Below are 12,421 nucleotides of genomic sequence, written 5' to 3' on the forward strand. Positions count from 1 at the left end.
CCTGAGGTGGGGCCCATGAAATGGGGCTTAAGAGAGTGGAGGCATCAGCTGCGAGCGTTCAGGCCCCAAGTCTGGGGAGCAGGTGCGGTGCTGCACCCCCTTCTATGGCATCTGTTTTAACTGGGTGTTCTGGTAGCTCAAGAGATAAATCAAGCCAACCCTCATGAATGATATTTAACAAGCCCCCAACAGGGTGCCCGGCATAAACTGGGCACCTAGGAAAGACAGTGGATTCCTGTGTGCATATGATGCATTCATAAAAATGCCCAGGCAGCAAGAGACATCCAAGTGCCACTGAAGTCCTCAAATACAAATTTGACTTTTAAACTTTTTTTTTTTAAATCCAGGATCAAGACCACAGACAATTTATTATGTAAGACATGGGGTGAAGAATGATCCAGGAAGGTTATGGCTGTGAGTGACATGGAATTAGATGAAAAGGCTCAAGTTTGCTGAAGAGAGTTTAAATTTGGCTTTTGCTCTTGGAAACGTCAAAATAATCATAAGAAGCACTTATGCCTTACAGAGCAAATAATCCACAGAGTGTCATTTTCATTTTGCAAACAGGGACACAATAACAGTCAAAGAGAAGCCTAAACACCCAGAGAGTTAACATACAGGTTCGATAAGCTATAACACGGGATTTAGCATGCTGGTGGGTTTTTAAATCAAATCCATATTGAACCCTGTGACCTACTGTAGGCTCTAAGTGGAACCTGGGGAAAGCAGCTTTTCCATACAAAACAACGACAACAAAGAAAACCCAGGCTCTGCTGGATGTCTATAATACTCATTTGCAGTAAGGCTTTCAAGATACATGAATTTTTATAGCATTTGTATTTTAAGGATTTAGGGCAAATACAGTTTTTTTTCTACTTGATAAAAAGAAAATTAGTACTTAAAAGGTTCAAAAAATATATCAATTGAGTGATTTTTTTTTTTTACATAAATAAATTATATTGATTTTCAGGATTTAACAGCTGAAAAAACCTCTTCTGCTTCCACTGGAGGCAAAACTGAACAAAATGTTAGTTAAATAGAGAGAGCAGCATTTCTAAGAAATCTGTTGTCAGCATTAGAGATCATCTATGCTACAAAGATGTCATTAAATAGCATTTGTTCAATTACTGGATTCTTCTTATATGATCAGTTTATAGAATTTCTGATTTATAACTCTGATTCATAAAACTGGGACTCCAATTTTTGAAAATACAGCTGATTGATTTTTTTTTTTTTTCCGGCCACGATTTAACAGACTTCTTTGAGATGCTCATTTTGACATTTACATAATTTATAATCCCAAATGTATAAAAGACAATGACAAAAGCATCATAAATAAATAATGCAAACTGAAATAGTTATGTCAAATTTTTGGACCTTCTGATAAATTATAGCAAAACTGTAACAGAAAAAGTAAAAAATACAGTAAATTGTGACAACAAAAGGTGAAACTGGTACTAGTAACACTTCCAACATTTCTGACGGTCCTGCACAGCCCTGTGCCCCTGGGGATTGAACCATGAGCTTCTTTCAAGTCTCAAGAGTGTGAACTGTGGGTGAAAAGTGACACCATCAGAAGGGAGGGACCACGTGGGAGGACGAAGGAAAGCAGGTGAGGGTTGCTGGGGCCGGCGGGTTCTTCCGGGCCTGGCCTGGGCAGCTGAGGAAGAAGGGGGAATAATGTTAATTTGCAACACGGTCTCCACTGAAGTGATGCTTTGGGATCTGGGTCCGACTGTAAAATATAAACCGAGTAGAGAAAAATCTGGAGAGAAGAAAAAAACTTTTCACAGTCGCATTCCAAGAGGTGGTACAAACCTCAAACCCTGGCGAGTCTAAGAGTGTTGAGGGACTGTTTGCTTTGCAGGCTCCAGAAAGAGCCTGATTCTTGGCGAAGGGGAGCGTGAAGTTAGGAGCCAGGAGGCCTGGCAGTGGCCAGAGCAGTCCCTAAGAGGCCTCGGCGGGGTCACAGCCAGTCGTGCAGTCCTCCACCCCCATCGTCGCCGGCAACGGCTCAAGGTGTGTACAGCTCTCTCGTACTGAGAACCCCCTGCTAACTTGGGAGAGGGGGGATGCGTGTGTATCAAGTAATGCCCCATCGGTATTTCTTCTTGCTGCAGGTGCCTGAAAACCCACAAAGGTGTTACTACCAGTAAGGTTTCTGTTTTAGAAAGAAATGAACATACGTGGTTTCAACCATTAATTATATACTTCTGCCTATCCTACTCGTTTAGTAATCATGATAAAACTGGGAAATATTTTAACTAAAAAATATGCACCAGCACTTCTTCCTCTGTGCTTTTTGGTTCCCCAACACATTCTTCCCATTCAGCACAGCTCATGGTAAAAAGAGCTGCTCTCTGCCTCTCCTTCGGCCCTTCTTCACTGGTAAATCCCTAGACGGTTTTCCTTTGCCATTTTTCCTCCTCAAATAAGTGGGAAACTTGGAAGAGAAGGGGGCAGGGCGTGTCCCCACGTCTGCACTAACTACGATTGCTGGAATGAACGACTGGGTAACGGAGTGAGGATTCTGCGCCTCCTACACTAGGTCAACGACACTTAGCTGATGACGTGGCAAGACCCTGTGACTATTAACATCTGTTACCATACTTCTCAGACAGGAAATCAGGTAGGTAATAGTACTTATGGAAACACAGGTTCTTATGACAGTGAAGTGTGAGGGAAGTAACAAACCTTGATGGGATAAGAAACTTACAAGTCATAAGAATTTCTTCAATGAAAAAGTCCTAATTGGTGACACTGTTAGAGTCTTGGGGGCCCCCTTCGCCGGCCTGTGCTACGTGTCCTCTCTCTGGAGGCGCGGGGGCCCTGGATTCGGGGCAGCTCTGGGCACCGCCCGGCTCCCTCTCCAACCCGGGTGCAGGCTCTGGGCTGGGGTCCGGGTTGTCCCCTTTTGTTTTCTTCCTCATCCTCTTCTGGCTCTCCAGACCTACTATTTCTGAGTGTCTGGCCTGCTGCATGGCCGGCAGAGCCATGCCCATGCCGGGGGAGACAAACATGGATGGGTAAATGAGTCCGGGGGACACTCCTGGGATAAGAAACGGGTTAAAAGCCACAGGACTACTCGTAGTTATTGGAGGTTCGGCCTGATTGGAAAATGGACTAGGACCGGGCTTGTCTTCGGCTGACGTGTCCGTTTTGACATCACGGCCGCTGGGCTGGTCTTCTGCAGTCTTTTCAGCCGCCGACGTGCCACTCTTCGTTGTGCTTGACAAAGGCGCTGGCACAGCCGAGGCGCAGGTGGTGGTCATGGGGGCATTGAGGAGCCCCCCGACCCCAAACATCTGGGGCACGGCGGCCATCCCCGGCAGCACCATGGGCAGCATGCTCAACGTGCTCTTGACCTCTTCGCCCGTGGGCATTGCTGCAAAGCTGGCCGGGAACCCCACCAGCCCCGTGAGGGGGATGCTGGGCATGTTTCTCATGTTCTGAAGTCCAACCAGGTCCATCCCGGCGATCAGGCCGTTCATGAAGAGAGGCCCCATCCCGGAGGGGGAGTCCGCCACGAGGGCGGGAGCCTTTAGGAGCTCGCTCCGGGGCCGCCTGCCCCTCCGGCGGGGGCCTGAGTCTCGGAGAACAGGCTCAGGAAGGGTGTGATTGAACTTGTTTTCCGGGAGAAACCCCTGAAAAAGGACGAAGAGACACAAGATGCTGAAGGTTACTGGATGGCGGGTGAGCAGCTGGGGGCTCCTCACCAGCCTTTCCTGTCCGCCTGCCCACCCTGAGCTGCACAGCTCTGTGCCTCCCTTGAGGCTGAGAGCCTGAAACCACCGAGCCGCTTCCACTGTGCTCACGGTAGAGGGGCACCCGCCCTGCGGAGTGGCTGCCGGAGCACTGGGAGCTGGAACCAGCCAGAGACCTCAAGTTTTAGTCGAGACTTTTTTTTTATCGAGGGATAAGTGACATAATATTACAGTAGTTTCATGTGTAAAATACAAAAAAGGACAACTTCATGAGTTTCCGTGTCATCCTTGCACAGGGCTGTGCCAGTCTTCTCTGCTTCACCCTGATCTGAGCGTGTGTGCTGCCGAGGCTGGCAGTCGGGACCTGCGGCTGAGACCCCTCGGCCAGACCCCACATTCGCCTCCCTCCTGACACAGGGCGGTTTTTAACTGAAGCCACAAAGCAGGGCAGGAGGATGGGGCTTGGGAGCAGGAAGATCTCAGTCCTGACCTAAGCCCCCAGCTGTGGGGGGAGAGAGGACAATGGCACCTAAGTCAGATCCTCAGAAGATGCCACAGGTCTCTGCTTAAAAGGCAGTCACAGCAGTGAGGGAAACTGGCCGTCGGAGGTGCTAACGAAGGGGGTGGTGATACGGAAGAGCGGCAGGGCACTCGGCTCTCTGCTCTTTTTGGCGGTAACACGAAACAAGCATCTGCCCTGGGGCTCTGTGTGTAGGATCTCAATTCATCACCATGCCCACCCTACGAGCCGCTACTACTGTTACAGCAATTTTATAGGGAGTTCAGAGGTTCATACACACGTGAAAAATGTGCACTTGAATGTTCCCAAGTCCCCAGGAAAAATGCTGTTTTTGAGGTCTTGTATTTGTCCTTCGAAGAATTTCCCAAAGAATATTAAAGAAAAACCAGGTCATCATGGACAAAAAGCTTTATGATGGTGAACTTTGTTTGAGGAGAAAAGTCTTCTCAAAAGGCCTTGGTTTAGAAAAGCAGAAGAGGGAATTCCCTGGCAATCCAGTGGTTGGGACTCTGCACTTTCACTGCCGAGGGCCTGGGTTTGATCCCTGGTTGAGAAGGAATGAAGATCCCACAAGCCGCACAGCGTGGCCAAAAAAAAAAAAAAGAAAAGTAGAAGAGGGAGAAACCTCTGGAACCGCTGTGTTCAGTCACCTTTCTTTCTCACAAATCAAGAAGGGCAGGATTTGCCCCCAGGGCACAGTTGGTGTGCGACAGAGGCAGCAAGAACCCAGGCCCTGTGGCCCTAGCCCACCTGATTCTCACAAGTGACCAGCCACCGGCACTTTGAAAGCTGGTTTGTCCTCAGCTGCTGCTTGGGTCTGGGGATGATGCCTGGGGAGCTATTCCTGCTGGTTCCTGTCTCTAAAGAGAGACGGTTGGATGTGATGGATGGAGCCAGGCTAAAAGTATCATTTCTCACTGGTCTATCTTGAGCCCATCAGTGCAGATTGCCTCATTCTGGAGAGACCACAGCCTCAGGCCCCTGCTGGGAAGCCCATCTCAGCCCAGGGCCTGGCCACAGTAACCACCACTCGACTAACAGGCTTTCCAAGACCTGTTCCCTGTAGCCCAGCCACAGCCGAGAGACAGGGGAAAGTCCCAGCTGTGTCTTTTCCCTTTATACTCCCAAATGCTCATCCTCACCCTCCTCATTACTCTCCAGTGGGAGGGCCTGTTCAATCTTAGAAGCCTTTCTGTTGGGAAGAAAAGGAACCTCGAACTTGATGAATAACGCTCCCACCTTCTTTTCAAACAATCTGCTGTATGTAAAGCAGACGTTCTTCAACATGCTTTACTTTGAGCTCATCAGGGCATCTGGGGCTGGAGAGCTCACTTCGGGCGACCTGCATCCTGCAGGACCTTTGGACCCCGTGGCCTTGCTCACCAAGTTCAAGTCGCACTCCTCAGGTACCAGGATGTCCCCACCCTTGCTGGGAACCACTGGTATAGACAACGCTGGGCCCTTTCAGAACCGGGAACCTGCCCAGAAGGCCCAGGCTGGCTGCCTGCCCACCTTCAGAGCGGGGGAGCAGCCGCAGGGGGAGCAGCCGCGGGGGGAGCAGCCGCAGGGGGAGCAGCCGCAGGGGGAGCAGCCGCAGGGGGAGCAGCCGCAGGGGGAGCAGCCGCAGGAAGGCCCGGCTGAGGAGGACAATGCTTCATCCCCTGCACGGCGAGGCGAGCCGGCAGAGGGAGTCGGCCCCGCCTCTTCCTGCGGTGCAAGCATCACCCTAGCCAGCCCGTGGCTGCCCACCCAGGGCCGACACCCCTCCCAGCAGCTTGGCGACCACACACCGCGGGCAAGGCGGGCTTTGGCAGCTCTCCTTCTTGGTAATTACAGCCTGGGAACTGACCTGCTTCCTCTTCCTGGGGAGGCTGTGGGGAGGGCAAGGAGAGGCAGACAAGAAGGGGCAGACGCTCAGCAACGCTGCAGGCGTGGATGACCGCACAGGCGCTCCGACCCTAGAACATCTTTCTTCACCAATACACAGCAGCATTTATTCCAAAGCCTGCGTGTTCCAGCTCTAAAACTTAACTCCTGGGCGGAGGCAGAGAAGGGGGTGGTGACCAAAACCTGCTTACTCCTCCCAGGAAGGTGAGTAGGCTCGGCCGACAGACATTCCCTGAGTGGAAAGAGGCCTAACAACCAAACGCAGTATGAGGACCCTGGTTTAAAAGTCCTGAAAACAAAACAAAGCAAAACAGAAACTAGCCCTGAAAGACATTTCTGGGACAAGTGGGGTAATCAGAATATGGGCTAGCTACAACATATTACTAATAATAACGTGTGTGATGGTGGTAATAGTGATGGGGGAAAACATTCTCAGGAGACACCTGCTTAAGTATTTAGGGGTGACACGGCATCTCTGCAATTTACTGTCAAATGGCTCAGCGAGAAACAAGCAAAAAGAACCCCCACTACACACACGTATGTCAAACAAACACAGCTTCACATATAAAAGAAGAGCCATGTGCGTGTGCGCACACATTTAATGATGAGCGACCACTATGTGCCGGGCGGGCATCCTGTTTTTTTTTTGGCTGTATCGGATCTTTAGTTGCAGCACGTGGGATCTTCGTTGCGGTGCTCGGGTTTCTCCCTAGTTGCAGCGCTCGGGCTTCTCTCTAGTTGTGGCGTGTGGGTTTTCTCTCTCTAATTGTGGTGCATGGGCTCCAGGGCACATGGGTTCTATAGTTTGAGGCACATGGCCTCAGTAGTTGTAGCGCATGGGCTTAGTTGCCCTGTGGCACGTGGGATCTTAGTTCCCCGACCAGGGATCGAACCCGGTCCCCTGCATTGCAGGACAGATTCTTTACCACTGGGCCACCACGGAAGTCCCCCAGGGGGCATTCTTAAAGCTGAGTTCCGCGGCCTGACCGCAGCCTGTGTGATGCTGTCTGTGGGGCTTGGCTGCACACTCGGCAGAAAAGGCTAAAGGCAGGAAGAAGTTCCTTGCAGGATCTGAATGTGTTTCTAGGAGAAATGGTAAGGTGTCTAGGGGACGGACACAGAGTGCAGCACACCCCAGAGGCTCCGGTCCCAAGGACCAGGCAGACGCGTGCTTTCTGTTCAGGCCTTACTGCAGGCAAAGGACCCCGAGGCAGGGCCTGAGTTCATTTAACAAAGGAGGGAAAGCACACCTCTGGTAAGAGGCTGGCTCGTAAGGACAGCTCAGAAATGAGTTTTCTGGCAGGGGGTCAGCGCCTGCAGGGGAATGATGAACGTTAATTTCCAGAGAACGTGAGGGAAATTGTTAGACATGTAGAAAGAAATGAGAAAGTCAAGGGGGAAACCACGTCCTTAAACCAAGAGGTCAGAGACTCCACCAAGTAAGGACTGGGGTTGTCTCCTGACAAAAGGAGAGCGAGGGGCCGAGCGAGACAGAGGGATGAGAACCGATGTGGAATCAGTCTGTACAGCACGAGCGGGTCTAAGGTGTGGGTTCCCCAGGATAAAGCAAGAGAGGGGAGCAAAGGGCAGCTTTTCCAACGCGACAAACCTTCTAACAAGCAGTGGGCCCCAGCCTTCCTCCCCGGTGGCCACGGCAGCCTGTGGGGATGAGCGAGGGCAGTGTTTGTCGGGCTGCTGGAGGAGTGACCCTCCAGGCGACCAAATCAGGAACAAGCTCCTTGGGAACATTAACGAGCAGGAAATGACTAGGGTGGGTGGTCTCTTGGAATTAAAAAAAGAAATGGCATCCAGGAAATCCCCCTAAGAAGGGAATTCATACCCAGGAAAGCCGTAGCTGGCAGAGCACTAAGGAAGGCGTTCAGGAGAGCCTGCCAGTTCAGAGGACAACCCGGGGAGGGCAGAGCCCCACGAGGAGGTTAAAAGCACATTTGTGTATCATTTGCCCAAGCTCAACACATTTTCAGGTTGAAATGTTATCGCCCCCTGGAGGTTACGAGTTTTCTATTCCAAATTTGTACTCATCTGTAAACGATAATTAACTCAGACTCATTCCACTACAAGCATCTGCAGATGGCTTTGAAGTCGCTTCCAGGCTCATGATTCTATAATAGGAAGAGGGCAATGCTTGGAGTCAGCTGTTTTTCATTGCCAGCCAGGACGGAATAGGAGGAAATGTCTTAAATGGTAGCCAGAAAAACTTTGATTGGAAAATGAAAATTTCCAGTAATGAAGTTCGTTAAACACTGGAAACAGACTCCTGATAAGGGTTAACAGGTATTTTTCCCTGAACTGTCTAAAATGGGGGTGGTGGGGGGAGCACGGGACAGGGTGAGCGGGTTGGGAATCAGGTTTTGGGAATGGTTTAAGTACAGACTTAAGCCAAAAGTTTCGGAGGTCAAGGTTGAAAACAAACGACCACGGAGGCCATGCTGCTGGTGAAAACACCCCAACACCACTTATCACTGCTTAGCAACCTCCCGTGGAGCTCCTGGTCCCCTGGTAAGGTCGCCTGGCTACCGCCTTCCGCTGCTGGAGCTTTCTCTCTGAGTCTGTAAGGCCGGGCTCCACCGCGAGGTCCGTATTCCTTACCCTCAGGCCTGGCTCCTTGGGGACGGCAGGAACCCTCTCTTCCCCACTCAGGGAGTTGACGTCTAATTTTCCAGTATCCTTACAGCGTGGCCTCCTCTGCTTGGGTTTGTCTGAAAAATTCTAGGAGGTAAATGGAAACCAACATTACAAAACATTCTGCCACAGATTCTTCTGATGAGGGTGGTGCCTCTCAGCTGGTTTTGCTATTTTCTCGCTCATGGCCCTCTGCACAGGACCCGTCAGGTTAGGCTGAAGGAACAGCCCCTTGGCCCTCAGCCAGGCTCTGTCCTCGAAGCCACAGTGTTCCTGCAGCAAAGCCGGAAGACAAGTCTCCTGTGGGCGCCTCCTGGCCCTCCAGACCAGAGCACCTGGCTGACCCACCAGTTTCCCAGGGCTCCGCTTTCCCCCTGATCACTGTCTCGGATTCTCTCTTCACTGCTCCCTACTTGGCGGGCTTCGTCTGTCTCTGGAGGGTGTGCATCTGTGAATGCATCCTTCTCCTTTCCTTGGGAGCTTTCTCCTGCCACGTCTTACTAATGAGATGTACCCAGGACAAAGGTGGTGGTGGGGTTGACGAGCAAATGAGAAACAGAAAAACCAAGAGAAGATTCCGGCGCTCAGGAGCCCTCTCCTCCAGATTCTTAGTGTGGAGGACTGAGGGCAGAGGCAGTAAGAGGAACTGAGGAAAAGTTCCCGAGCAGTAACTGCAACTAACCCATCAGCTCAAAGTGGCGATGCAGTAACTTGAAAAGAATACACAGGAACATTTCCACAAAGTGGCAGCGCTTATGCAACCGAAAGGATTCTCTGTGAGCTCATGAATGTGATCATTTGGGGGAAGGGAGGGCTGAGCTTGGGCAAGTTCTGTCCTCGTAAGATTTTCACGTCTACTTTCCGGCATGGCATTCTGATCTGGGCTGTAATTTCTGTTACTGGAAAACGTAACCAGAATTTAAACTGTTTTTCTCCACTTTACAATGATGTCCTCAGTGGACACCGACTTCTCTCAGGCTTCCTGGTCCTCCTGGCCCCCCCCCCAGCATCTTCGCGTCAGAGACGGCACCGACACACACTCACCGCGCCAAAGCCAGGGACCTCGAGGGGGCAGTCTGCCTGCTGCCGCAGCCAGTCCAGCAGGCTCTTGCTGGGAATGGCTTTCTCGGGCTGGCTGCCGGCTACCGGGGCCGGCTCCGGGGTCGAAGTGGCAGGCACTGGCCCTTCAGAAGGGTGTGAGGTGCTCAGGGGGGCCGGCCCTGGGTCTTCGTGGACCTCCTGGACAAAGGGAAGACAAGTACGTGCAGTTCATCACGACAGAATGAAAACTAGTTTCTCAAAGGAAAACACATATGGTGCTGTTTGCATCTTCCCACCAGAACATGACTCTGCCTGTGCCTGACTACGAAGCCCCCACAGAAGCTCTGACGTGTTGGGCGTTCCCTCCACCCGACGGCTCCTCTCCCCTCTCGTCTCCGCGGTAGACTTCCGTACCGTCCTGTCTGCTCAGGTTCCCTCTTGCCGCCTTTGTCACCATCACTGACAGTCCCGGCGACACTGGCCACCCCGCTCCTCTCCCCCGTAGCACTCGTCACAGGTTTTCCCACAACGGAAAGTACCACGCTGCAGCTGCCTTACCTAGTTCTCTCTCAGCACTGCCAAAGCCTGTCTTACTCATCTCTGTATCCCCAATGCCTATGTGGGGTCTGCTGATAAAGTACAATGTCAGTGCTGAATAAATATCTGCATAATAAATTTTTCAAAATACTCTGAGGCCAAGGAAAAAGGTTTCACCATTGGAATTCTACAATCATTATAGGAAAACTGGCTTTGCACCTCTAAAAAATGAGACAACCTTCTTATAGACTTGGAGGATTGGACAGGGCGAGAACCTGCCATTTCAGCTTCCCAAATTACATAGAAAGTCTAAGAGGGAAACATATACCAAGCGATACAGCGGAGCTCTCTGGCTCTAGAGAACCAAGTCCTTGGTTTGGTTCCCTGATCTGCCATTTACCACCTGGATAATCTTGGGCAAATTATTTAATGCTTGTAAGCCTCAGTTTGCTCATCTCCAAAATGGGAATAGTAACGACACCTTCACAGGGTTTTTGTGAAAATCACACAGAACAATCATGTAAAACCCTGAATGCAGTGCCTGGCAAAGGCACTCAATAAGTACTGTTCATTATTACTCCTTTTCAAGTAAGAAAACATGAAACGTGATTCCTGTTTCGGAGCTCAAAATTCAATAAATGGGAAAAATCAGAATACAAAGAGAGAAGTCAGTGGTCTTCGACACACTAAACAAAGTCTGAGGGGACTCCTCTGGACCAGGTGTGCAGTTTCTGCCCTCTTCTGTTGTTTACAAGGATCTCTGAGCTGAGAACACCTTAGTGTGACCTCAGGAAGCCTCACAGCGACCCTTTGTGGTAGAAGCTGCAGCCCCCTCTTTATAGAGGAGCAAAGGGGGGGGAGGCTCAAGGTGGCCAGCAGGTCAAGCAGCAGAGCCAGGATTAATGTTCAGGACGTCCTGACTCCCAAATCCCAGCTCCTGGAAAGCCCACTGACCTGGAACAACGTTGTTGCAAACACAGCCCTGCTTCTGCTTTACTCTTTGGATCACCAGTGGCTCCGAGACACTGGAGGCTGGGCTGTTACTGTGTGAAATGGTGAGACCTCCTGGTTCGTTTTTCCAGGTTGCATGCAGGTTAAGGGCCCTCGATGGACTAATACCTATTTCTAAAAGAGACTGGGAGCAACTGATGACGAGAAGATAAGCAGGACAATTGAAATAGGGATAAAAGATCCATAATCAAAAAGTGTTGTGTCTGAGGAAGAAGGGTTTGTTGCTCAGTGTACAGAGGTCAATGTTTGTACTTAGTGGCTCATATACCCACCAAGATCCCCGCCTGGAGTGTCGGCTCCTTCAGAAAGATGAGGTCCACGCCTCCGTCTACATGCTTCCGCCTCCCTCTCCGCCTCCTGGTGGCAGCGTCATCTCTCCTGAGGCTTCCGTTGACGATCTGTCCAGTCACTGGATGGATCAGGCCGGCTTGCAGAATCCCAGACAAGTCCATGCCAAGGGCTCCTTGAAGTGAACCGATAGCCCCAATCTTAGGGGTGCTGGCGCTCACTGGGAAAGGGGATGTGGCCCCCGGGGACCCCTCCGATGGGCAGGAGAGGTCTATCGCTGACTCTCCGTGCCAGCCGTTGAGGACGATAGGGGGGTGCCCGTGGGTGGCGGGGAACTGCTCCAGGCCCCGGGTCTTTGCGTCCCTCTCCACCTCGAACTCATAAGGACGCCTGTGCTTCTGTTCCTCCTTTGTGAATACCGAAGCCAAGAAGCTCTCCTGCGAACACACACATGTGGCAAGAGAGGTTTGAACGCCACCTCTGTGGCTGAATGCCAGCTCTTTCTAGGCCCCATTTCCTTGGGGCTAGTAATCACCTTCTCAGAACTACTTCTAACTCAAACCTTCTCAAACTTTACTACTAAATCACCTGGACAGCTTGTTAGAATGCCGATTCAACCTCAGCGGGCCTGAGATTCTCTGCATTTCTAACAAGTTCCCAGATGCTGTGAAAGCTGCTAGTCCATGAACTATACACCTGGAATTGCAAGATCATAGTTTAGGGAATCTCAGCCTCAGCTGTACATCAGAATCAACTGGGAAGTAAAAAAAAAAAAAAAAAAAAAAAAACC

The 12,421-nt window shown here is 50.9% G+C and overlaps 2 protein-coding genes across 3 annotated transcripts in view; one reads left to right on the top strand and one right to left on the bottom strand.

Annotated features, from left to right (window-relative positions):
* Window positions 1-443: 443 nt before the first annotated feature.
* CHD6 (chromodomain helicase DNA binding protein 6) overlaps window positions 444-12,421 on the bottom strand; it is a 208,879-nt gene continuing 196,901 nt past the window's right edge. For both annotated transcript variants that reach the window (XM_024742930.1, XM_024742931.1), the window contains 4 exons: window positions 11,616-12,068; window positions 9,799-9,993; window positions 8,722-8,841; window positions 444-3,644 (listed from right to left, as the gene is read on the bottom strand). In XM_024742930.1, the coding sequence (XP_024598698.1) occupies window positions 2,748-3,644; window positions 8,722-8,841; window positions 9,799-9,993; window positions 11,616-12,068 (1,665 nt within the window). In that variant the 3' untranslated portion in view covers window positions 444-2,747. The remainder of the gene's footprint in view (window positions 3,645-8,721; window positions 8,842-9,798; window positions 9,994-11,615; window positions 12,069-12,421) is intronic.
* LOC112398413 (basic salivary proline-rich protein 2-like) overlaps window positions 4,986-12,421 on the top strand; it is a 9,175-nt gene continuing 1,739 nt past the window's right edge. Inside the window, exon 1 of the mRNA XM_024742932.1 lies at window positions 4,986-6,315. Within this exon, the coding sequence (XP_024598700.1) occupies window positions 5,447-6,163 (717 nt within the window). The 5' untranslated portion in view covers window positions 4,986-5,446 and the 3' untranslated portion in view covers window positions 6,164-6,315. The remainder of the gene's footprint in view (window positions 6,316-12,421) is intronic.

This window comes from Neophocaena asiaeorientalis, unplaced genomic scaffold (genome assembly GCF_003031525.2).
Source record: "Neophocaena asiaeorientalis asiaeorientalis breed wild unplaced genomic scaffold, Neophocaena_asiaeorientalis_V1.1 scaffold82, whole genome shotgun sequence".
Taxonomy (NCBI): domain Eukaryota; kingdom Metazoa; phylum Chordata; class Mammalia; order Artiodactyla; family Phocoenidae; genus Neophocaena; species Neophocaena asiaeorientalis.